Source organism: Gymnoscopelus microlampas (genome assembly GCF_963454915.1).
Source record: "Gymnoscopelus microlampas genome assembly, chromosome: 3".
In the NCBI taxonomy this organism is placed as follows: Eukaryota; Metazoa; Chordata; class Actinopteri; order Myctophiformes; family Myctophidae; genus Gymnoscopelus; species Gymnoscopelus microlampas.
The window spans coordinates 28,172,047-28,199,165 of record NC_139940.1 but is presented as its reverse complement, the minus strand read 5'-3'; the positions used below and the strand labels follow the sequence as shown (position 1 = coordinate 28,199,165).

The 27,119-nt window shown below is 41.5% G+C and overlaps 2 protein-coding genes across 3 annotated transcripts in view; one reads left to right on the top strand and one right to left on the bottom strand.

The window, feature by feature from the left end:
• ino80c (INO80 complex subunit C) overlaps positions 1-2,771 on the bottom strand; it is a 2,991-nt gene extending 220 nt beyond the window's left edge. Inside the window, exons 1-5 of the mRNA XM_084051706.1 lie at positions 2,470-2,771; positions 1,674-1,787; positions 1,413-1,524; positions 680-747; positions 1-127 (exon numbers count right to left, since the gene is read on the bottom strand). The exon at positions 1-127 is cut by the window's left edge and continues 220 nt beyond it. Coding sequence (XP_083907832.1) covers positions 1-127; positions 680-747; positions 1,413-1,524; positions 1,674-1,787; positions 2,470-2,667 — 619 coding nt within the window. The 5' untranslated portion in view covers positions 2,668-2,771. The remainder of the gene's footprint in view (positions 128-679; positions 748-1,412; positions 1,525-1,673; positions 1,788-2,469) is intronic.
• Positions 2,772-9,639: 6,868 nt separating this feature from the next.
• The window catches only part of galnt1 (UDP-N-acetyl-alpha-D-galactosamine:polypeptide N-acetylgalactosaminyltransferase 1), a 70,015-nt gene continuing 52,535 nt past the window's right edge, over positions 9,640-27,119 (top strand). For both annotated transcript variants that reach the window (XM_084053480.1, XM_084053479.1), the window contains exons 1-2: positions 9,640-9,672; positions 10,112-10,559. The gene's annotated coding sequence lies outside the window, so the exon portion shown is untranslated. The remainder of the gene's footprint in view (positions 9,673-10,111; positions 10,560-27,119) is intronic.

The following is a 27,119-nucleotide window of genomic DNA, read 5'->3' as shown; positions in this document are numbered from 1 at the left end:
GTACGATGCAAGTTGCCTTTCGGAGTGCCAAGTAGCCTGTAACAACGTCAGTAGGGAGGAGGCGGATGTAGGAGAACTCTTCAGAGGATGTAAAACGTAGTTTGGTCTGTGGGTCTGTGTAGTTTGCCTGAAGAAATACAAGAGAGATGTTTTGGTGTGTGTTGATGTGTTAGAACACATTAACTGTTAGGCTACAAAATTAGAGATGTACCGATACCAGTTTTTCCTTCCCGATACCAATTCCGATACCCATAACTTGACACGCAAGTATCGTTATCGGTCGATACCGAGTACCGATATGATAACAGTGTGTAATTTAGAAATAATCTCAGTGTTCCAAAGGTATGTAATTCTGAGAGTGTACAAATGGAACCAAATGGACCCGTAAGAGTTATGGTGGTGCTTGAAATTAAATAGTTTGAGAACCACAGATCTAAAATTTCATTAAATAGTAGCCTACAGTAAGAGTATATAATAGTCGTGCAACATCAACTGAAACATTAAAAATATCACTGTAAATGAAATGTGATACATTACGTGGTATCGTAATGGCACAGAATGCCATACTCGCCGATACCGATACCTGCATTTTAGGCAGTATCAGCAGCTTTTCCGATACTGGCATCGTTATCGGAACAATTCTATACAAAATGTGCCTTTCTGTGAGGAAGATACTCACAGGGAGCCCTGAGATGTCAGAGTATTTCTTGGCTGGCTTCAAGGAGGGAGGGGCATCAATACTGTAGTCTGTGAACAAATTGAGGTCATATGAATAATAGTCATCATAGTGATTATTTTCACCATTGATCTTTGGAATTATAGCAAATAAATATCTAAAATATCAAGTCACTGATAGTCATGTCACTTAGGCTAAAATTATTCAAAATCTATTCAAAAATTATCTGCCTATTATTTTAAATGTAAGAATGTTTAATCAACTATATAGCATATTAGCAGCATACCTACCCTTCCTTGATACTCAACAATCTTTCACCACAGAAGAGTGTAATATCCAAAACTAAGTTTAGCCTAATTATTATCTTGAATTATTATTATCATGAATTATCCAGATATAGCACAACATTGTTGATATGATCAAATAAATCTATGACCATGGAGCAGTACCATGTACAGAATTCCAACTCCTCCATTGGTTGAATCTTCAAATTCAGAGAGGTTTAAAAATGTGGTTCCTAGATAACCAATGAAATAATGATGATTGAGCAGTTATTTCAAAATCTCACAATTTTAATTTCTCTGTAAGAGACGACACAGTTACATATGCCTCCCTGGGTGATCCTTTGTATATGGCTTTGTTTTTACCACTCTCCCTCACTGAAAATATATTTATTTCATTGCCACAAAGCCCTTCCTTTGTTTATTCTTTGTCAAAAAGACAAACATAAACTCACAGCTGGGATCATTGACCTTCCAAGGCAAAGTTCGTTCCAATGCCAGGATCTGTTTCAGGTTCTTCCAAGTTCTGTTCTTTTTCCCTGCTGCTGCTCCACCAATGCCAGAGTGCTGCAGAGATTGAGAAATTAGTTTGGGGGATGGAAACCATGTAAGAGAACCACCACAGGTACCGTACGCCGATCTCAATCAGCAACCAATGGGTGATTTTAAAGGATGCAACATGGAGTGGAGATAAACTTGAAGATGACAACATTTACCGTAAAGGTGGGGTCTTTGAATGGTAGAGGCTTTGCAGTGGAGTCTGTGGTAGCAGGGCCACCCTCCACCGTTCCTACTGATTTCATCTCAGCCACCGTCTCTACTGCAACCATCTACAGAAAGAGAGAATTGGACATTTTTTTCTCTTCTTTTCTTTGTTTGAAAGAAAAACAAAACAGATTTTTCCTTAATAGCCTGTACATCTGCAGTGGTTGGAGGGGGTCTCCCTACTCATCCTCTGAAATGTGGACCCCTGGTAAGACACCTACGTGAGGACCCCTTTTGAAACATCCTTTTTAGTTGACCTTGTATTTTGAACTGTACTTCCATATGCTTTTTCTCTCTGCAAACTTCTAAATAAATCATTCAATCAATCAATCAATCAATCAATCAAACTTGCAGTGGTGTAAAGTAGCTAGTAAAGTACTGTACTAAGTACAATTTTTGGGTACTTTTATTTTACTGGAGTATTTCCAGTTTTCCGTACTTTTACTTCTACTTCATCTCAGAGCCAAATATATTGATACTTTTACTTAAGTAAGCAAATGTAGTACTTTTTCCACCACTGCCTTACTAAAAGCTCACAGTTACATCATTGCCATTTTGCCATGTCTGTCTAGAAGACCGGTAGAGGCGAAGACTCCCGTGCGGGAGACCCGGGTTCGCGTCCCAGTAGGGAAGAACACTTGCTGACTGCGGCAATTTTAAATTAATTTATCATTTCTACTGTGTAGCGACATAGTTGCATAACGCATTCTCAAAGGATGGAAAGCATTTTAGACACAGTTGTATTACCTGTACTTGTGTTGGGGCAGGTATGATGAACTGTCCTTTCTTCTTCTTGTTGTTAGTGGTTGTGGTCTGCTGTATGGCAGAGGCTGCTGGGCTGGAGGGTCTCTTCTTCCCTCGCAGCGCTGCCGCTGCAGCGGCTGAATGCTGGCTTCTACCTGCTGCTGGAGAGGCTGCACCATGGACCGGGATCTGAGAGGCCATTTGCCGCACAACCCTCCAAATGTAGCGCAAACAACAGAGACCGTTTGTTTAACGTTGGAATTATTACCGCCGATGGTTCGCTGTTAAATTTGTAAACACAATTTTTTACCCGGAAATACAAAAAAAGAAGCACTTCCTGTGTCGTTCCCGTACTATCCCATGGCCCAGGAGGATTGTCGCACTGTGCGGTTGCCAGGAAACTGGGTACGCAAAGAGACACATGTGAGTTTACACGCGCATCTGAACATCGGGTAAAATAAATTAAGCTAATTCTTAAATGTTTTACTTCCTCCGAGCAGTTTTACCGAAAAGTAAAAAAGTATCAAGGATATTGTCTGGCACTGCTGTGGCAGGCAACAACTGCATAGCATGGCTAATGAGACGCCAGAGGGCGCTGTTTCCTTGTATTTGGTTGAGGACAAACCCGTACAGTCTATGGGACAAATATCTGAAGGAACATTACAAGGCATCACCAGGTTATAAAGGGGGACTTTAACATATTTTCTTCTCTAGTTAAAGAGGAGGCTTTAAAATTGTAGGTAGATAAGATATATCTTTATTGATCGCCATGGGGAAATGCAGATGTCATACTATAGCAACAATATCAGTAAGCATGAAAAACAGGATAGGTAGTTACCCAGTAGTACTGAATAATACCATTTATATGTTTTCACTAATAAGGATAAGACTTAAATAAGTCAGCGTGTTGGGGCAGCTGCCCTGGCCTGTAAATATGGTGTTCTATATTTACTGTGGCTGTATATTATTTAATGTCTACTCTAAATTCCCATATGCACCTGGAATAGAAAACCATTTTTCTCAGACACCCCTGCTGTGACACAAAAGTTGCAGACAGCAGCATCTGGCCTTATATGTTTTCTGTTCTTTATTCATGACCTCTTTTCACAGCAAAAATACATTAAACACATTCGCCATCACCTTCAGTATGTACAGCACAGCAATGGTTCCCAAATGGTGTGCCATGAGACAAGTCCAGATGTGCCTTGGGATTTACTGCTATTGCTTTATACTATATTTGACAAAAAGTATTGAATGATCTTTTAATTTACTATGAGTTCTTTGTGCGCATCATTTCCAAATACAGAGGCAAATTCAATAAATACACATATTTATATATAATATGTGTGTATGTGTATAGTATGTGTATGTATATGTACGTACGTTGTGTATAGCAGATCTACAAACTCACAACATGTCACATTACAACACAAGGTATATTTTCACTATAAATATAGGTGTACCTTGAGATTTTGACTTGCTCATTGGTGTGCCTTGTGCACAAAACGTTTGCAAACCACTGCTGTACAAATCCACAATCCACATCTGATATCTAATATGTTACAAATATCCCCTACCCATAGTATCCGTGACTACCCTGCCCACTTTACCTGTTATCCCAATTCTATGGCCCTGCCCCAAACCTGTCAGCAGGATTTTCAGACTTTAGGTGGCAACATGAGACATGACACGGCCTCTGGTAGAGCATTACACTGTGTCTTGGGTGGTCCATGTTCGTTCCCTTTTTGTTCAGTCCAAGTGCTTTCCACAAATATCTTTGAGGGGGAGTGGCAGTATGGCAAATGCAGCTCACAAGCAGTCCACTAGAGAGAGACCTGTCAACATGTATACATCCAAATATGGCAAAGATATACCGCACCAGAAATACATGTATTCTCCTCTGAGAGAATTCTCCTCTCAGAATCAACTTAGAGTGTGGTTTGTGTGGTTTGTGTGTGGAGAGAGAGAAAGAAGTTGTTGTGCAGCTCTGCTGCCCTTGTGCCATCTTGGGTTGAACGGTGGGGCATATTTTGTGGGGGCCCTGCTGATTCTGAAGATGGTCTTTCCTGACATCTCATTCATTTTTCAGCACCAGACGCTACGAGACGCATGAATAAAGTATTGCCAGAGACTCTATTGGAGCTCAGTTGCAAAGACATATGAATGTTTCATGTATGGAGTTTGACTGGGATCTGTAACACTGGGGTATTGGACTGGAGTATAATGGCCCTCTTGAACACATCAACTGTCAGGCAGGAGACTGGTGCAACATGACAGAATTAGCTACATCAAAGAAACTTTGTTTCTGTTTAAACATTTGCTCTACTCACGCCGAAAATCTAAACTCACCGGGTGCCACAGGGCTCTTCAACCTGATTAAACAATGTCTGCACTGTCAAGTGATCATGAGGGAAGCTGTTTTGTTTTCATTAACTCTCTTCATCGCCCATGAAAGAAAGAATCTCCTAGCAAATGGAAAATTGCCTGTAAATAGCCATAGAAGCTATTTCACAGAATTCACACTGAGGCTGATTGTTAATTTCACACACACACACACACACACACACACACACACACACACACGCGCACACGCACACGCACACGCACACGCACACGCACACTCACACTCACACTCACACTCACACTCACACTCACACTCACACTCACACACATGCACGCACACAGGCATTGATGCACTTACATCAGACTCAGTCAAAAACACAGAGAGAGAAAGTTTTGTAAAGGATGTAATTGGTAAGCACATTATGGAAGCAGACTTGTGGTGTGTTCTGCTCCAGTGACTCTAGTGGGTATATGAGCCAAAGCTCTAAGCCACAGGCTGCAGCATGACCTATTGATCTGTGTCAGGGGGCCACTGACTGGCGCCGGATACGTGTAAATATGTAATGTGTATGGATAGTTCATACTCTGTGTGTGTGTGTGTGTGTGTGTGTGTGTGTGTGTGTGTGTGTGTGTGTGTGTGTGTGTGTGTGTGTGTGTGTGTGTGTGTGTGTGTGTGTGTGTGTGTGTGTGTGTGTGTGTGTGTGTGTGTGTGTGTGTGTCCATTTGTATAGGTGACAAATTCAAAGTTGTGTGCATTTGTGTCAATATGTAAAAGAGAGATGATGATGAAATGCCAGAGAGACTAGGCCTCAGGGAAAAGAGAGCCGCCTCTGAGGTCATCGGTTCATATTTCAGTTGTGCCATTGTGTCATACCAATATGATGATACCAGTAGGCACAGAGGGTGAGATAGCCGGACTGCCTGCTGGATGTGCCAAAGGCTACCCTCCCCCATCTTTATTATAGTTATTAACTAAGTAGAGATCAAGGGTTTCCATCTGGAACGTTTCCCCATTTTGAGATTAAAAAATATAAAAATAAATCCCATGACCACAGCATTTACAGCACATGAAAATTGTGTTTAAATTGTATGATTATGCTAATTACCCCATACCAGCTGTAGAGACATAAATCAATTTGCTTGTGAGAAGCTGCATGCTTTTGCAGTGAATGTCAATGTACTCCAAAATCCACTGAATAGTCCGAAGGTTTTTCATTTCAAAATGAACATCAGATAGGCTACTGAGATTAGTTACTGTGAATGGACTCATTTCTCTTTACAATGCGAAACCCTGGTATTGATGTATTATAACTAAAGTACTTTTTGTCACAGGAGAATTCAAATAGGTTTCCTGTATTGCATACTCACACTGTGAAGAATCGAGGTCCCTGAATACATACTGAATGACCCTAATGTAGACCTCCAGCTGTGTCCGTATTAAAGGCTTATCAAGTCCAGACAGGCCTGTTTAGGAAGAAGGTTCTGCCATAACAATGAAAGAGCACCTTGCTGAGTTTATGATGTGTAGCGGGAGCTTGGCACTGATGTTGACAGAAACCAATTTGCATCCGCACCTTTGAGAAAGTAGATTGATACCATATTCTAGTGTGTCATATATTAGACAGAGTGTGTCTCACAAAATCACACCTGGGGCTGCACTGCCAATCAGAAACTTCAATTTGCCATCCCTGTGAATGAAATGTTGCCCACTTTTTATTAACCGAAGAAAATGAATTCATATTCGGCCAGCTTGCATTGGCCGGTGCTGGTAATAGCTTGAACACTCCCAAGTGCTTTTCTTATTGTGGTAATAAATTGTGACGAAAAGGTTATGCCTGAGGTGGATACATTAAACACTCCCCTGTTGTAACAGGTACAGTAGTGAGCAATACTCTTGTGACATCTTATTTGTAGAAGCGTGTAATTGAGTATTTGCAATTTGCCATAAAACTGTACCTGCTGTGCTGGCACAGAGTAGCCAATTTCATATATGCACTTAATTTTTATCCCATAGTGTCTAAGTTCTGAAACTCTACTCCTACCAGAACCAATACTTTGTACTATTTTATATTGTATATATATACTGTATACTGTATATATATATGGTGGGGTTGGACTTTCAGAACTTAGACTATGCAATAACACGTTCTCATGGCACGCACGATGGCACACACGCATGCACGTAGCCTTTGGCACATCCAGCAGGCAGTCCGGCTATCTCACCCTCTGTGCCTACTGGTATCATCATGTTGGTATGACACAATGGCACAACTGAAATATGAACCGATGACCTCAGAGGCGGCTCTCTTTTCCCTGAGGCCTAGTCTCTCTGTCATTTCATCATCATCTCTCTTTTATATATTGACAAAAATGCACACAAGTTTGAATTCGTCACCTATACAAATGGACACAAACACACAGGCACACCCGCCCGCCCGCGCGCCGCACGCACGCACGCACGCACGCACACACACACACACACACACACACACACACACACACACACACACACACACACACACACACAGAGTATATCAGATACCCAGCAACTAATTACCCTGACTGGGGGGTGATAAAAGGACCAAGAGGGTGATATGTTTGTGGTGATTAGTCAGCCCAACCCAAAGAGTTATATAGCAGCTGACCAATCAGCACAAGCTGAAGCCATATCATCATTAGGGGTTATGTGACAGCTGACCAATAAATGCAAGCTTAAGTGCATTTATTGTGCAGCTGAAGAAGCTCACTATGACTAGTAATAATGGACATAGCTACCATTGCTGCAGTTGGTTTGGAGTTCATCCGGGAACAAATGGAACCAAAACACTGAGTGGAAAACATCGACCTTCAATGGTTCACATGGCTGTATCAACGGAGCCATATCCCTACACAATTCCCAGTGGAACAAAAATGTGTTTGTCTGTAAAGTTCCTCGTTGACGCGACAGTATGTTAATCTACTAACTTATTAAAGTGCTGATCAGATGGTCTTTACTATTTGTCTTTGTGAATAAATAAGGGTATACATATCTATGTGATAAACAAATTAACACCAGACATTTGTCGTTACCCACGTTAACCAGCTGCATAAGCCTGATAAGCCCTTGGTTGAAAGAGATTGGGCAACTACGAATCCCCAGGTCTCTCTGTCTCTATCTCTCTGTATGTTTGTTTGTGTGTGTGTGTGTGTGTGTGTGTGTGTGTGTGTGTGTGTGTGTGTGTGTGTGTGTGTGTGTGTGTGTGTGTGTGTGTGTGTGTGCGCGCGCGTTTTAATTTAAATACACCTTTTGGCCTTTTAATTGGTTATAATAGTACACCAGTTTTGTCCCAGACAATACATTTAGGACTTCCTCCGTCTTGTTTTTAGATGCCCCCCCCCCCCACACACACACACACACACACGCACACACGCACACACACACACACACACACAAATAACACTCAGAACAGGCCACCTTCTGCTTCATGAGAATCAAGTCCAAGGAGATGCATTGCACACACATCCACAAACCATTTCAACAGGTGCTGGATAAAAATAAAAAAAACTGGTGAAAGAAACAAAATCTGCTCAACATTTTGACCTCAAGACGTCTTCGTCAGGTACAAGACCTAATTACGGAATGGCTAGGAGTTCGAGATTAGGTTTTCGCCCCTGTCCATCTGTCAACAAGTACACATTCTCTCTGGAGTCATGTGATCAAGATGTATCAGTCAAATCTTTCAGATTCAGTTGCAGTTGGCCATACGATTGGCTCCCAAAGTTTTCAGAAAGGGCCTGTTTTGCCGAAAATGCCACAAGTCATGAACGCCATATCCGATCTGCCTTGAACTTGAATCACATATTGAGGAGCCTCTAAACAATATACCGCACCAAAAGCTATTTCACTTACACCCATAAGGCATACCTGCCAACTCTCTTTAGCAGGAGACTCCTGGATTTGTATCCTTTCTCCTGCTGCTTCTGAATTGTAATTTCTCGTGAAACTAAGCTTAATTTTGGACAACTCAAACCAGACGCTATGGTAAAAGTGAGCATGGGTGTTACACATCTCACTGATAAGCAGCCAGGGCCAAAATGTTAATACTAAAGTCAGTGAATACTAAGTGAATGCCAAATCAGTGAATATTAGTGAATACTAAGTCAGTGAATGGGCCTACTAAAAGTGACCCCTTTTCCACCCAAGTTGAACCGGTTCCACTCTTTTTTCCTGCCTAAATTTGAACCAGTTATCCACTAAAAATGAATGGTTCAGAACCCTACAAGTTGGTTTGGAACTGGAACCCAAAAGTACTTACTTAAAGAACCACAGTCGGTGTGTCAATATTCTACAGGTTGGAAGATGCAGATGTCATATAAACAATGGCAAAAGCAAGCGAAAAGTCATCATTAAAATAAAAGATCTAATTAGTTTGATAGTTACATGTAAAGCAGTGTCTAAATAAATAAAGGTCTATCTGTAGGCTGTAAAAATCTACGCCCTCTGTTCGTGACGTATCCTTGATTAAAATGGTTCTGCTTAAAACTGGTTTGCAGCCGGTTCCGTGAAAGCACCAAGGTTCTAAGAATCTAGAACCAAACCGGTTCTAGAACAAAAGTTCTTTTGGTGGAAAAAGGGCCAGTGAATATGTCAGTGAACACTTAAACTGTGATTTAGTGGACAGTGGATACAAATGCTAACAGTTGCACCGTGTAGACAAACTGTATTTCCCCCGCAGCTTCCACATATGCTGACTGCACCCCATGACTCATGAGGTGCCGTCAGCATTATGTGGATGCTGCGGCCATGGGGTCCATGACTGACACAGTCCTGGGAAGGCAACCCGGCATGGCGGAGATCTGCGCTCTGAGATGTGAACTATTCTGGTAACTTTCTTAATTTGCTGTATTTTCATTTGTAGCATTTAAAAAAAATCCTTGTTGACAGTTCATCTTTGTTCAATATGTTTTTTCTTTTTTAGGTTAAACACCTTGGTTGCACATGAGCAGCTAAATTAATTGAAATTTTGCTTGATATTTTGCCAAATAATTTGCATTATCCCAGTAGGACAATTGCAAGAATGATAAAAAACATTTTTTGGGGGGTTTGGGAGGGGGGACCCCCAGTGACCACTGACCACAGCTGGGGTCTTTCTTGTCATTTCATTTAGAAAAACACTGATCTGGGCAGTTGTGAAATCAACTTTACAACATGTACATAATGACATGTAACCTTATAATGACACATATTTGGATACAAAGAATACAATTTTGGATTATGAAACATCATCTCAGTAATAGTATTTCTTCCGGGTTGGGCTTGCAGAGGGAGGGATGATGCTGCCTCTGGCTGCTCTGCTCAACACGCACAGCGGACCAGAGAGAGGGTTTCTCATCTATACTGCAGAACCCTGGATTCACAGGACAGCAGCAGATACATACACGCTGTTTTCAATGGATACCTAGGATGGTGACATGTTCTAATCTAACACAAGGGCATTGCTCCTCCAGCCACATCCCCCCCAGCTCTCGTCCCCCACCGGATTCATTTTTGAGGTACTGAATTGATCTGATCTGTGAGTCGGACCACAGACGTCGACAGAAGGACCACTCACTCAGTCTTTACCGTTAGCTACAGTAGCGGAGCAGCCAGCTAGCCAGTGCTAGCCGACTAACTGACACTTTTCTGGTTTGTGCAAGACATTTTTCACCGTTTGCACAATAACTATCGACCTCGCCACAACACTGGAGGACGCTTTCGGCCGTCGTTCGAGGTAAGGGAACGGTAGATTACGGTGTTTTCTCATAACATCTCCTGTGTTAGCAGTTTGCCGTGTTCTGGCTCGTCCTCCTTTACGAGGCAAGAACATCAAACTGCTTGTTGACAGAAGCAGCCGAGCAGCGGGGATGTGATGCGGCGTTACTCACACCATAGATAGAGTAACGGACTCCGTGGCCATTTGGCGAACAGCACGTTTATACTTGATGTTATTTCTCAATGTTTCAGAAAAACGCCGTGAGAGCGAGTCTGATGTATAGAGGATGATTATAGAGCATCAGCATGATGCTTATAATAATGAGAGACCTCTCAATGGCAACCGTGTTATCTCACCTACTACTGTAGTCTGTACCGCATTGGACTGATATAACTGTCTATGGAAATGGAAGTGAGACGGTTGCCAGGTGTTATTTATCTGAATAAAAGCAGGCAGTTCAACGGGAATGTTTTGTCCTAAAACAGTAGCTATGGTTTACAAAGCTGTAATACATATTTAATTAATAAGATCAGGACATATGGATGGCCTTAACCAAAGTTGTTTGCTTTTTTTCTGCCTATCAGTGGACATTTTGAGAGCCATCTTGCATCGGTGCTGGTTTTGTAAAGGAACAGTGGCCCTTCAGTTTAACTCCTGACCTGGACTGTGGCTTTTGTGTCTTAATGCCATGACAGAGGTCAGATGCTGCATATTCGGTTACCCAGTTAGCATACTGTATGCCAGTCTGTTTGAGCTTCTTTCATTCTAGCCTGGGCTACAGTATGCATCTGCTCTCCTTTCTGTAGAACTTAGGTTAATTTCATTTAATGTAATTCAATCAGTAAAAAAGGCCCAATTATTGAAGCATGCAGTCTTCATGTTAGGTACCTTGTATGTAGGCCTATACATGCATGATGAGTGAGTGAGTGTGTATGTGTGTGTTAAAGACAGAGTGAGATTGAGAAAATGAGCATGCATGAGTGAGTGTGTGCAATGCATTAACTATGGGTGTAATTATCTTGAGAGATAAGAAAATGGATTCCCTATCAATCCTGTCTGCCTCTGCTGCAGAGCAGATGAAGACGTGCTGTAGTGACAGAGAGCCAATTAAATTAATCTGTCATGTTTCTGAAAGGGAGAAAAGTGAGGGACATGTATTATTTATCCATTGTGTGTGTGTGTGTGTGTGTGTGTGTGTGTGTGTGTGTGTGTGTGTGTGTGTGTGTGTGTGTGTGTGTGTGTGTGTGTGTGTGTGTGTGTGTGCGACGTGCGTCCGTGTGTGTGCGCGCGAGTGTGCGTGCGTGCGTGCGTGCGTGCGTGTGCGTGCGTGCGTGCTCTCACAAGCAGAATATGCGGTACTGCCGGAGGGCATCTGCTTATATACCCATCGCTACCTGTAGCATGGGTCCCCTGGTACCAGAACTGATGTCTGGCAGCGGGCATGAGGAGTTGCAATGAAAATGTCTGCCAATTTGTAGTGTTTGGAGCAGAATTACTGTTGGAAACCGAGCTGCTCTCATGATGACGACAGCTCAACTGCACAAATAAAGTGACACCGTCTCCAATAGGTTAACTGCTTCAAATGTGACAAATGTGACAATTCAGTTGTTGCCTAGCTTCTGGGGTGTGACTTGGATGTCCTCAGTCCCTGAATGTTGTGACCTGGGTTGTGTACATTACAGTATGTCATGTTTAAGAGCCTCTCTTCAGCTGTGTGCTGCTGAGCCCTGCCCTTTTTCTAGACATGACTAGTGTCCAGCATTGAAAGGAAATGAATCATGTTCCTCATTTCAAGGCCACAGAGTCCGCATGATGTTTTTCCTGCCCTGCTGGCTGGGTGTTCAGGCCTCAACAGCAGATGTGCTCTCTCTGACTGCTCTCTTATGTGGCTGTGGCTGTGTGCATGTATTTCTCTCTCTGTATCTATGCATTCTGAACACTTTGCCTAACTTAGACCTACCTGCACACGTTGGCTAATATAGTGTGCTACAGTTAGTAGTCCTAAATCGCAGAAGTGAGTTTGTGATGATTTGCTCCCTCGCCAATTGTTCAATGCTTTTTACATAGGGTTTTTTGATTTATGCAAAAGAAATACGATTTGTTGTCAATCGTCTCTTAAGAGAGTTTTATTCTATGACATGGGCTAAATTACACCTGTTAATATCTCAGACTTGATTTCTTTAAACCGTCTAAAATGAGGCATACAGTATGTTTTACTTTAATACTTTTTATATACATAATTGCCCAATGTGATTTATTCACCAATATTTATTTAATTTGTATTTTGTTAAGAATATTTTTCATTTATTTAGATGGGAGAGTAGACAGGAAACCGAGGGCAGAGAGAAGGGAGACATGACAGCGCACCAACTGGCTGCACCACCATGCAGCTGAATTCACCAATATTAACATTTTGATTGGCTTTAGAACAGCAAGGTGTGGTTTCAAATCAAGTGCACCTTGACAATTCGAGTACTGAAGCCAGTCACAGATGTTCTGCTTCCACAGTTCAGGAACGCAGCACATAGCATATTGCAGGTGGAATAGATGCACCCCGTCTTCACCCCATTTTTTACATTTTGTTTCAAGTTTGGAAAAGACATTATAGAGCAAATATCACGACTGAATTTTTGTTTGTATTTCTCCTCATCTCAAAATAGTAAACATGCATTTTTGTCTGTATGAGGGATACTCACCTTGGTGTAGTGTGTTTATGTATGTCAGGGTGGCTTTGGGGCATTTGTTGCTCCAAGCTGGTCTGGAACAATAGCACTATTCTGGCCCATGTCTCCGGAGGGAGGCAGCAGCGTTCGGTGTTCCCGGTGCTCTGTGTGCCAGCAAGCCTTGGTTTGGGATTGGGTTTCCACAGCCACCTGGAGCTCAGAGCACAGGAATGCCATTGTTCCTTCCTCCAGACCATGGCCAGATCAGGCGTGCGTACACACACACACACACACACACACACACACACACACACACACACACACACACACACACACACACACACACACACACACACACACACACAGTTGGCTGTGCAGGAGGTGGTTAGTCCAACCAGCTTATACCCCCAGCCTTGTTGCCATACTGTCTCTCTAGGTTATCATTGCCCAAATTCATACATACTCGCAAACATCAGGCTTACATGAACATTGAAATATGGCAGAACAATATGCCATATGCCTGCCTGAATGGCTGGTTAGTATATTAATTGTCGACCACAATGATAAACTGTTCCACTAAGTTCCACCATTTGTTCTATATTGCTAATCGCCACAGCTGAATAGATGCAACCTGTTTCTGAACTAATGATAGGTCATCATGTGTTAGACGGGATAACACTTAGTGTAAAATGGTATATACACTACATTACATTGCATAACATTACAGTGTGTACTTAAAGTCCACATCCAGGGCTTCCTTGGCTTGATGTAAGCTATTTCCGCATGAAACGGAATATAGAAGCAGAATCAAACCTTATTGGCTGGTATTGTTTGGTATGCCATTTCAGTATATGAGGTCATCAATTACATTTGGTTTTCCAGGAAATTATAAACTGTATAATTACATTGAGCAAAACATGTATTTATTTATTTATTTTTGAGGCATTTTCTTTTACATAATGGTCAACTAAAAGCTCTGAAACATCTATTTTGAATTAATTGGTGACTTTAACAAATTACTTTAAAAAAACAACCTTTTCAGCACAGCTGGGTTTCTGCAAGACCTACACAGTTGAACCATCAGAATAGCAAGGGTGGTTTGTTGAAGAATTGCCTTGTCTGACTGGGCTAAGATCGTCTAAGTGTGTTCTGTATTTGTATTTTCTTTAACTGCCAGACAGTTGTGACTTAACACAACAGAGGACACACCAAGTCATGTGACCCGAGTTCTTCCTGTTCCCTTGGCCATTAGAATGACATCCCTGCCCTAGATATGACATAGACCCCCCAGAAACACAGTGCGGATGTGAGCAGCTAGTCGAGCTCCATCAGATAACTGAGATGCCTGAACCACAGAGGAACAGAAAGAGAAACCGAGGATCAGAGGAAGACAGTGATCTTATTTATTTTCTCTCCAACTCCAACATGACAGGGTTTGTGTAGGATTTGTTTTGGCAAAGTGTGTTTGTATACTGAAAGTGATTCTGAAAGTATATACTGTATGTGTGTATAGTGCACGTTTGTGTGTACGAGCATACGTACAAGTGTATACAGTATGTGTTCATTGGTTTCCCAATGGGTCACATTAGGGATAGAGTTGCAGAGAAGTGGGTCAGCTTATTGCTCCTAGGGAGGCTTGCCAGCTCTCTGCTCACACACACTGAAGCCAACTATAGCCTAACACAGAACACACTGGCTACTCTAAACTGCTTCCCTCTCTGTGAATGCTTGTATGAATGCCCATATGTATGCAATTCACTCACTGTGTGTGTGTGTGTGTGTGTGTGTGTGTGTGTGTGTGTGTGTGTGTGTGTGTGTGTGTGTGTGTGTGTGTGTGTGTGTGTGTGTGTGTGTGTGTGTGCGTGTGCGTGTGCGTGTGTGAGAGAGAGACAGCGGAATAAACGGGGAGAAAAGGGCAAAAGTTCTGCTGCAATAATATTTCATCCAAGTTCAAGTTAATATCTTTACATTAAACTAGCTACATTCTCAGGGGCAACACCTAAAACAAAAAAATCCTTATAAATTAAGTATTTTCCATGGAACATAAATGTATCCACTGATCTATTTAGTAGCCTACAGTTTTATGAAATGCATAGACTTTAGATAGAGAGGTTGGCATTTTATTTCTGCATGAAACTGAATATAGAGGCAGAATCAAACCTTACTGGCTGGAATTGTATTTTCAATGGAAACATAAATGTATCCACTGATCTATATACGTAGTAGCCTACATGTTTGTAAAATGCATCTAAACTTTAGACAGAGGGGTTGGCATTTTATTTTTATTCTTTCCCACACTGGTGTGTGAGAAGTATAGAGGTTTTTATTCTCAACGTGACTACCTGGTTAAATAAAGGTTATATATATATATATGTATAGGGAGGGTGTCATGTAGATGTTTGTCTTTCCGTGAAAATGTGACTTTCTCGTGTGTGTGTGTGCGTGTGTGTGTGTGGGCGCGCGCGTGTGCACATTCGTACAGAGGTTTGACCTTTGAAAATGATCAGGCATCAGTCTTTCATGTCACATGTCTCTGCCTTGTTCAGAGCAGGCACTTTGGCTCCTCGTAAAATAGCTTGGCTCGAAGCAGGAAACATTTTTAAAGCCGCAACGGCAAACATTGCACGGTATTAAGAGCAAGTCATTGCCAATATGTTTAGACAGCATACAGGCCCATCACTGGTGATGACTCAGAGCTTGCCACATGTTGTGTACGTCTCTGCTGGATCGACGCAATGTTTTCTGCTGGCTTGATGATAAGGAAATAGGATTTAAGCCATCTTTAAACTCCATCTACTTCATCTTGCTGCACTCCCTTGTTTTTCTCGATTTACTCTCCTCTGACAAGGAATTAGAATTCTATTTCAGTCTCACCACTGTCATTGTTGAGATGGCCATCAGGAGCCAGTTGTGTTAAAGTTTAAAGAAGAATTCTAAGCAACATCTAAAGTCCAATCACTAAATCAATGATTCTCAACCCTTTTCATTTCTGTATTGGCTATGACGGCTGACGGGTAACATGGGATGGGAGCCGTGTGAAGTAAAAAGGAAAGGCAGCTTAGTAGCTTTGTGTAATAGACTAATATAAATGCCAGAGAATAGAATAGCCAGAAAAAGATGTGATTCATTTGGGACATAACTGTAAAAAGTGCATGGGTAAGCAAGCTAGATGATCTATTTATTTAATATATAAGAATTGGTGCATACTGTAGTAGTGCATACAATATATTAAAACATTTTAAGTACTGTTGATATTTCCCTGGTGAACATGAACATCAGATTAATTGGTCAGAGGATATATTATTTAAACCAATACTTTGTTTGGTTATCACAATACAAAGGGGGCTACTCCTGTGAAAAAATATGTTTGTTCCCTTACTGCTCTATTATCCAAAAAGACCCTTTTCTCAGATCCTGTGTGCCCAACTTCGTTCTGGAATCTTGTCCCTGCACCTTGAGACTGACCGTTACCGGGGGATTATAAAGGAAGAGCGGATTTGTTACTGTTGTGATTTCAGTGAAATTTTGAATGATTGATTGTGTCGTCAAAACTCAAATTTGACAATATTGCAGCATAATGTTTAACATTATTATCTATATCTGTATTGCTGTTACATTGCTGATTGATGATGAATAAAAATGATTGATAACAAAAAAACATTATTATCTACTATATCTTTAATGTCACTATCCAAATTATATCCGTTATGTTAACTACTCTTTCTGGAGCAAAGAGCAATCAATATTTTGGTGAGTACGCATATGGAGACTGGAGATGCCAGTTGTTGGCAAGGTTTGTAATTAATCTCCACCAGTGAGCCGTTGTGTTGACTCTGGGGTTGGTTGGGTGTGCTAGGATTGGATGCAGTTCTCAGTTTGACAGTCTGTCAGTTCTCCATCTGTTTCTGCTGTGTTTATCTTCTTAAAATAGCAGCATGTTTGCGAGTTCTACCTGACTGAAAGGATGATCAGAACTGTATGCGGGTCTTGTGCAGTGGTCTCTGCCACAAGTTTGCGCATTGACAGTGATATGCGCAATCGGCTAAAAAAATCCTCTTCGGCCCAACTGCGTCCCAGGGTGATTTATGTTTTTTCGCAAATATGAAGCATAGCGTTAGTTCATGCAGGACACGGAAGTCGTGCACGCCAAAGCTGTAACCAGCAGTCAGTCAGCTGATGTGAACATCAGCTTTCTATTCCCCATTCACAGCCCAGCTGGTCATTACATCACACACTCATTATCCAATCACAGATCACGCTTGAGCAAAGAGGTTCCTATAAATACGGCTTCATATTCTCTAGGTCTTTCTTGGTTGCTGAACCAATGCATTTTGCTAGCTGCTGCGAGCTTCATCTGTTGCTCATCTACTGCTCATCTACTGCTTTGTGCGCTGCTCTATGATATTTTGGTGCTATATGAGATGAGTCTGCTTATGATGCTGACTTTTACCACTGCTACAGCAGCCAATGCTTCTTCTATTATTGCTGCCAAACACTAATGTGCTCATAGCTTAAGCTAATAGCATGCTTGCTGCCATGTAGAAATTAGGAATTGTTTGTAGCACAAAGCTAATACAGCATGCTTGCTGCCCAGACAGTAGAAGCTTGATTTATTTGTAGGCTACTCTCTTCACCATGTGGTAAGTTGAATTGTTTGTAGCTTAAAGCTAACATAGCATGCTGCTGCATTTAGAAGTTTGTTGTTATACAGCACTGCACAGTTAACATGGCATGCTTTCTTCCCATGTGGAAAGCTTCAATTGTTTGTAGCTTAAAGCTAACATAGCATGCTGCTGCATTTAGAAGCTTGGTTTGTTATACAGCACTGCACAGTTAACATAGCATGCTTGCTTCCCATGTGGAAAGCTTCAATTGTTTGTAGCTTAAAGCTAACATAGCATGCGTGCTGCCATGTTTAGAAGCTGTGTCGTTATACAGCAATGCACAGTTAACATAGCATGCTTGCTTCCCATGTGGAAAACTTCAATTATTTGTAGCTAGAAGTTAACATAGCATGCTGCTGCATGTAGAATCTTTGTTGTTATACAGAACTGCACAGTTAACATAGCATGCTTCCTTCCCATGTGGAAGCTTGAATTGTTTGTAGCTTAAAGCTAACATAACATGTGGAAAGCTTGAATTGTTTATAGCTTAAAGGTAACATAGCATGTGGAAAGCTCAAATTGTTTGTAGCTTAAAGCTAACAGCATGCTTGCTGCCATGTAAAAGCTTTGATTTGTTTGTACAGCGCTGCAAAGTTAACACAGCAGCCTTGCTCCCCATGTAGGCTACTTCCTTTTATTCCCAGCAGCAGACATTTCAGTGGTTTTAAAGAGCTTTCATCAGGTAATGAAACGTGGCTATTTTAGCATTTTTATGGCTTCAGGTATAGAAATATATGGAGCTAAATTTTTGGGCCGAAAGTTGATTTTTTTTTTTCCAAAATAAGTACTGCTTCTAAGTTCTAATGCTGTTCTGCTGAGGCACTCTTGACTCTGGGAATACCCACAATACATGGTGCAGTACCATCTAGTTGGCTCTGAAGCTTCAAGCAGAGCTTCCAACAGTTGTAGTGCTCTGCTAGCACAAATGCTTTTATAATATGTTTATACTTATCAAAGCTGTTAGACAATCTGTGTGCAACGGGGCATAATATAAGACAAGAAGTCAAATTCAGACATGTATTCAAGCCAGGAAAGGAAATCACAGCATGTGTATCAAATCAGTGTTGCCATGTCTGCTTATTATAAGCGACTTTGGGATTGTGCTCTGTTAAGTCACTAGCAAATATGATTACTAAACAGGGTTCATGTGAAGGAACCCCAGATTCATATGTAATCATGGTACAAAAAATGTTTAATATTCTAAACACTTGTTTTGCGACTTGTTTTTATAGACTTGGCGCTTGTTTCTCTTACAATCTGGCAACACGCCGTGGTGGTGTCACGTGACTACTCCTTGGGAGTAATCAGGAAGTCTCATACATACAGCATGCATCTTGGGTATTGTAGTCTATGCAACTGACACAGTCATATCATGGTCAATTCAGTTCAATGCTACCGTGTGAAAATAAGGTGAAGGCAAGGGTGTTTTCTTTCTTAACTGGTCATGTGCAGGCATTATGGCAGCGTAACTGTCATGTTAAATAAGGTTCACAACTATCATGTCATGTTAAATAAGGTACACAACTATCATGGGATATTCAAGTTAATATAATCCACTCAGTGAAGCTGTTATTTCTGCATTCCTGTTCTATTCACTTAATTTATCGCTCAAGTTCAGGTAACTATTGTGGGTGGATTAGTTTGCAGATGCTTAAATAGATAATTACTTCATGGTGGATTAAAGTCTTGTGAAATGGGGCGATTGCTTCAATTGTAGTGGGTTGTCCTCCAGGGGGTGCCATTTAGAGGGCAAGCAAAGGTTAATCTGATTCTCTGCTGCTTCAATTCTATCAGCTTATGACTTAGATGCAGGGAGCGGATTCATAGTGCATTGAATTAATTTGCATGTTACTTCACTTTTAGCTAACACATCTCGAGTTGGACAAAAAACACAGCAGGTGAAAGGCGGAAATCATATAATAGTCATTATTCATTGCAAGGATAAAGGGGGTTTACTTGTCTCTGACTCATACAGCTGCTGCTGGGTTAAGTTTCATTGGATGGTTGCAGAAAGAAGAAAACGTATGATGATAATTGCAATTTAAAATAATTGCTTATTGCAAACAAAGTCTTAAAGATGCATTGTGGTCTGCTTATTGCAAACGGTACAGTTACAGTACTCTTCAGCTGCTTGGTTCCAGCATTCACAATGAAGCAGCAGGTTGCCGGTCTGCAGCCATGAACGCTACTACGTTCACCATGAGTGAATGAGATAATCCAGCTGTTTGCTTGCAGATCTCCACAGCGTCCAGACGAGAAGGCTTGCATGCTTGCTCTTGTGTGTGTCTTTCCAAAAGTTCATCTAGGTGGTGTTCTGCATGCTTGTGGAACTTGAAGCTTTTGTGGATCGCTATCTACGTATCCGAGATTGACATCAGGCATAAGTATGCTGCTGAAAGTGTTGGCTGGGTTCCACTGCACTGATTTGGGTAGTATGATTGTTGTTTTGTTTTGTATTGCATTTCTTTATCTGTGCGTGATCGGTAAGGTCCGCAGTATGCTCACTGCTGCATATAGATATTACATTTTACACTCTTTAATTTAGTTTAGCTTGATTAATTAATTTCTGAGGTCTGCAGCATGCTGCTGCTACACATAGTTCACACTTTTGTAGGATGAACTTAAGGGTTCCACTGCACTGATTTAGGTAGTATGATTCTGTTTTGTTTTGCATTTCTTTATCTGTGCGTGATGGGTAAGGTCCACAGTATGCTTACTGCCGCATATAGTTATTACATTTTACTCATTAATTTAGTTTAATAAATTAATTTCTGAGGTCTGCAGCATGCTGCTGCTACACATAGTTTCACACTTTTGTAGGATGAACTTAACATCTTAAACTCTTAAACACTGTAAATCAGACAGGGGGGGGGGGGGAGGTGCAAACGTCGTAATTTCTAACCCTAACCCTAACTAAAACCATGTTTTGTCTCTGTTCTCCATGATCCAGTATCTGCAAAGACGTCCTCTGGCGAGGCAAGACTAATGTTCTTCCTGACCGACAAGGGAAAGCCAAGGTCATGGTTCACGGCCCGGCTCTGTCTCCTCTACAAAAGATGTGGACTGCTGCGCAGCTGTATACCTCTCACTCATTTCAGCATTGCATTGGTGCAGCTACATTGGTCTAGGCTTAAACTTGAAGTTGCTCAAAAAGCAATGAGTGGCATGTACTGTATGAGGAGACAGTTAAATAGAGTCTGCATTCAAAAGTGGTTGGCAATGGCATGGGTTCATTCTGATGAAGATAGTTGACCTTTTACGGATGCATTCTTGCATCCCTCTTATCTGAGCGGATAGGAAGTTACAGCACGCTGCTGTTACACGCATATGTTATTAATCAGTGGTGATTACAGGGGCGTTCCGTTGCTAGGGGCAACCAAGGAATCTCAACCCTATAGTACACATTCTGCTTAAGTACACTCCTGAAGTACAGGATCAACATGGCTGTTGAACACACACAGTATATATCTCATTAATTGTAGGATGACCTCGTTTTAAGATGCATGCTTGCATTCTTTTAGTATAGCTTAAATAATTAAATGCTGAGGTCCACAGCAAGCTGCTGTTACACATAGTTAGTACACTTTATTTATCATGAATGATAAACATTAGTTATCATTCATCATAGGATGACCTCATACATATATATATTTATATATATCAGATTTCTTTAAAAATAAATAGAATGTCCTTTTCGAATCCTATTCACGGTGCAGCATAGCAGTGGGCATCGTTTTAGGACACCGTCTAGGACTCCTGAGGTTCAGGAATCAACAGGTTTCTGCATTCATCAGGCCTGTTGAACACATAGACGCATGCTTGCATTTGTTTAGCTTAATAATCAAATGCTGAGGAACTTCTGAAGCTCAGGATCAACATGGCTGTTTAACACACAAATGCATGCTTACATTTAAAGCACTCCTGAAGTACAGGATCAACATGGCTGTTGAACACACACAGTATATATCTCATTAATTGTAGGATGACCTCGTTTTAAGATGCATGCTTGCATTCTTTTAGTATAGCTTAAGTAATTCAATGCTGAGGTCCACAGCAGCTGCTGTTACACATAGTTAGTACACTTTATTTATCATGAATGATAAACATTAGTTATCATTCATAATAGGATGACCTCATACATACATACATATATATATATATTTATATATATCAGATTTCTTTAAAAAGAATAGAATGTCCTTTTCGAATCATATTCGCGATGCAGCATAGCAGTGGGCATCACTTTATGATACCGTCTAGGACTCCTGAGTTCAGGAATCAACAGGTTTCTGCATTCATCAGGCCTGTTGAACACATAGACGCTTGCATTTGTTTAGTTTAGCTTAACAATCAAATGCTGAGGAACTCCCGAAGCTCAGGATCAACATGACTGTTGAACTCACAAATGCATGTTTGCATTTAAGGCACTCCTGAAGTACAGGATCAACATGGCTGTTGAACACACACATAGTATGTATCTCATTAATTGTAGGATGACCTCTTTTTAGATGCATGCTTGCATTCTTTTAGTATAGCTTAAATAATCAAATGCCGAGGTCCACAGCAGCTTGCTGTGACACATAGTATCTTATCACATAATTGTAGAATGACTTCAGGATGCGTGCGCATTCTATTTTAAGTCAGTAGCAGGCTTGCTACTTCACATAATATAGTATGACTGATTAAGGCGTTTTTTAGGCTTGGCGTTGGCTTCCGTGTGTTGGGGGGAATTCTGTTATGCACTCTCTGAGTAGCCTAGCTGCCGCTTGGCTGAAACCAGAGAGTATGCATTATTGGTTTTGGGGGATTTGCTTAAGCATTCTCTGAATATATGCTTAGCAGGCTGCTTCGACAAAATTCAGTGAATATTCTCCCAAGAGCGGAGCTTTAACGCCAAGCTTAACTGTATTCCATTTGTGGCAATAAATGGTTCTTTATCTACTAAGACGAGAGTGTTTCTGATTGAAATGAAGCATAGCGTTAGTTCATGCAGGACACGGAAGTCGTGCACGCCAAAGCTGTAACCAGCAGTCAGTCAGCTGATGTGAACATCAGCTTTCTATTCCCCATTCACAGCCCAGCTGGTCATTACATCACACACTCATTATCCAATCACAGATCACGCTTGAGCAAAGAGGTTCCTATAAATACGGCTTCATATTCTCTAGGTCTTTCTTGGTTGCTGAACCAATGCATTTTGCTAGCTCCTCCTCCACCCCAGCCTCCACCTTTTGATTAGAGTCTGCCATAGGCTCAAATACTTGTGATTATCATGTATATCTGCTTTGTTTCGAGTCTGGCTTAGGCTCAAATACTTGTGGTTATCATGTATATCTGCTGTTTAAAATCTTGCTAGGCTCAAATACTTGTGTTTATCATGTATATCTGCTAATTCTAACTAATATGTTAATGTATTGCTTATTGTTGTCATTGTATCCCTATGGGGGATTTGCTTAAGCATTCTCTGAATATATGCTTAGCAGGCTGCTTCGACAAAATTCAGTGAATATTCTCCCAAGAGCGGAGCTTTAACGCCAAGCTTAACTGTATTCCATTTGTGGCAATAAATGGTTCTTTATCTACTAAGACGAGAGTGTTTCTGATTGAAATGAATATTATTGTCCCCTGGATGACGGGTCTCAAGCCTTGTCGTAAATGTTTTAATAATTCAATAACGTCATAGCTATGTGTCACTGCCGCGAGTAGGTTTTCGTCAATTCACTCACTGCCGTAGTGCATGCAGGCTACAGAGTAGACTTTATTATCCACTTAAGCCCCATATACTTAGCCATACAGCAAAGTATCTAGGCTCACGATGCAATGGGTTGTGAGCTTGCTAGTCTCGCGTAGCCAGACCCCACAGAAAATGAAAAACAGCGACCTCTGCTGTTTGTGATTTAATCTGTGGGGTCTGGAGGGAGGCAAATGGGAAGCCAGTGCGCAGGGAAACCCCGGTTTCATGTCTGCCTTCAGCGCATCACTTCCGGTTGGTGCGACTACGTTTTCATTCCCACTAACAATATTTCTACACGGAACACTAACACCACTTCTCCCAGAGAACATGGATGGTTTTGGTTATAAGCCCACTTGTTTCTATTATGAAAGAGTAATTTAAAATGTCAATATCTTTCCGTGGTTTTGTCCGCTCCGAGGACGCTATTGTTAAATTAGTTTCGGCTAGTTTCGAGGGGGGAAGGGTGGATGGACACGTGAATCCCGCCCACTACATTTGATTGGGTAAAGCGCGGCCTACTTCCTGATCTGAAGGCACGCCCACTTGTAGCCAATGCGCACACGTTATGACGAACCTCTCCGACAGATTCCACCGCAGGGCAGAATCTGTTCTTGAGAGATTATGAGCTTGCAGACTATTTTCACTATTTTTAAAACATTTTTTGAAATGTTTTGAAAATGTTTGCCTATAATGAGGTTGAAGTGGTTAAGTTGCTAATCAAAACGTGGGCTATACGGACAAATAGGACGCCATTCAGGAACTGCTCGTAATTCGGGACTTTTACAACATTTTCAGGATGTCTGGTCAACCTAACGTTTTGTCTCTTTTTATGCAAATGACTACCGGATAAATCAGTTAAAAGATACTGACTTAAAAAGTACCAAATCTGGCACATACACCTTATGCTATTGTCAGACTGGAGTCGTTATCTATTAAATTGCATTCAGCGTAATTCAAACATTTCCCCTTGTGTACGTGTGCGCTAGGGCTGCAACTATCGATTATTTTAGTGAGTATTCTATTGATTAGTCAACTTTTTTAATGAAAAAATGATCAAGAAGCGCATTTTCTTTGAACATTTTGTTTGTATTTTATTTTTTATTTTATCTGCAAATCGACATAAAGATGTTTTAATAGTGTGCAAATATAGCAGATCTACAAGTTTCGAGGGCATGGACGGTCTATGCTCTAGATCACGTATTTGAATAGCTTCCCCCCCCCCCTTTTTTTTGGTCAGATTAAAATACGTGATCTAGAGCATGGACCGTCCGTCCGGGTTTTTAGCTAAGGTGGACTCTGTATGGAGTTATGAAAATGTTCTACTGTACCACTCCTCCTAGGATATAATAACATCATATAAGAAAAAGGCTAGTCCGAAATTCCCCTTTAACTACTGCACCCCTAGTGTATGTGCGTGTGCACAAGCACATCTGTATTGGATGCCAGTGCTATGTGGAAGTGCGTGTAGTTCATGCATCTGTATATGTGGCTCTCAGCATCTGTTACAGTATGATATATGACCCCGCAGAAAAGGCATAGTTTCCATGGTGATGGGCCCTACTCCTTCCCCATCCCCCACCATCAACATAGGAGGAAGTGAAATGTTTCCCATTTCTGCTGACTCATTGAGAAATTATTCTGTCTCACTCATGTCTTTCTCTATTGTGTCCCTTAATAATTTTCGTGTGTGGGGGGGGGGGGTTTGTGCACCTTATCTGATGCACATCTTTTTCTGTCTCGGTTCTCAGCAATACTTTGTATTTGGTCCTGTGTGTGGACTGTGCTTCTGGCTATGCATGATAGATTTGATTGATTTTTGTGCCATATTTGGATTTCTTCATACATTTTAGAGTAAGAGACCACACCTAGTGAAGTTTAAACTAGAAGATGCTGTTCCTAAAGTGTGGGCTCGGTTGGGAGCCAGTATATAGTAGTTAAGACTATATTATAGAAAATATGATAGTGAATGGGAATGTCTTTGACATGTCCTAAGAAGGTGAACGTTTTACAGTTGGAACCGAGTTTCTAGCAAAAAGTATGAAGGACTAGATAGGTGCCCAAAAACAGGCGGAATAATAAATACATTAACAATAAATAGTGAGGATAACATTAGTGTGCCCACAATGATTTATTGAAATGAGAATGAGATGAGTGCAGGTCGAGGTGAGGAACCCGGGACAGGGCGATGGTGTACGTAGTCTGAGGAGCTGGCAGACATCGTTGCTGTGCTCGGAACGGAAGCGGTCCGTCGTCATGGCTCCTAACCGCTCCCAATGGGGGCAGGAACACACTGCCAGTGTTGCCAGATTTTGTGAGAGAAATAACCAACCAGGTCTAGGAAAACAAGCCCAAAAGAAGCAACTAGGCCGCATGAGCACTTTAAACCTATACACAGTACTGTATACATTGGCTATTTGAAAATAGCTGATCTACAAGCTCACAACGCATCGCATCGTGATGCTTTGTGCACAAACAATGAGTCGAGCATTCACATGCGTATTTTTGCGGTCGTGATTGCAAATAAGGAGTGACTGATAAGTGGAGGCAGGTGTAGTAATGCGGTGCATGGTGACTGCAAACGGGGAGTGGCTGTGATAAATAGAGGGTAGTCTCTACTAGACCTGTCACAATTCGCCTAATCGCTATTATATTATTTGAGATAATCACAATAATTTTTATAATTAATAATTGTTTTATAATTTTATAATTGTAATGATCGTTTTCCATGTTGAAATGTTTTTAGAGGTACAGTAAACTAGGCCTGTGGTGTTTGCTTCTCTCCTGTGCAGAATCACACACAGGCAGTCAGTATATCTACACTGGTAAGCTGCCTTCACTTCAGACTGCATCACCCTCATGAATAACTGAAAACCACAAAGCGTTCCAGACTGCAGTCTCTTTGGATGGACCTCAGGCTTTAGACAGGTCTTATTTATTCTCTCAACTTCTGTATCAAAGATTGGGCCGTTTTCAAGGTCAGGTCGGTCATTCTTTGTTACGTCGGTGCATGGCGATAGCAGCAAAAGCAGCTCTGGCCAATGCGTTAAGCCAAATATACACATACACCTCGCCAAACCTAGTAGAAAGTCTGACTCTGTTCCCAACCGGGTTAGAGAGAGATGAACCACAGTCTCCCACTGTGTTAGCTCTGTGCTCCATCAGAGCCTTGTGACAGAGTGAGCTATAGTATCAGCCCCAGGCTCACCCTGACCCAGGTAGAGTGCTACCCCTGCGCCTGTGCGTGTGCTCACACATGCACAGTCGCACACGCACACACGCACACACACACACACACACACACACACACACACACACAGCCATCCATCCATCTCGGGCCCTTATCTCCACCACCGGGTTGCTGCTGTGACTTTCTCTGTGTACCTTCTTTTACATGCGTGCAGTGGGACGTGTGTGTGTGTGTGTGTGTGTGTGTGTGTGTGTGTGTGTGTGTGTGTGTGTGTGTGTGTGTGTGTGTGTGTGTGTGTGTGTGTGTGTGTGTGTGTGTGTGTGTGTGTGT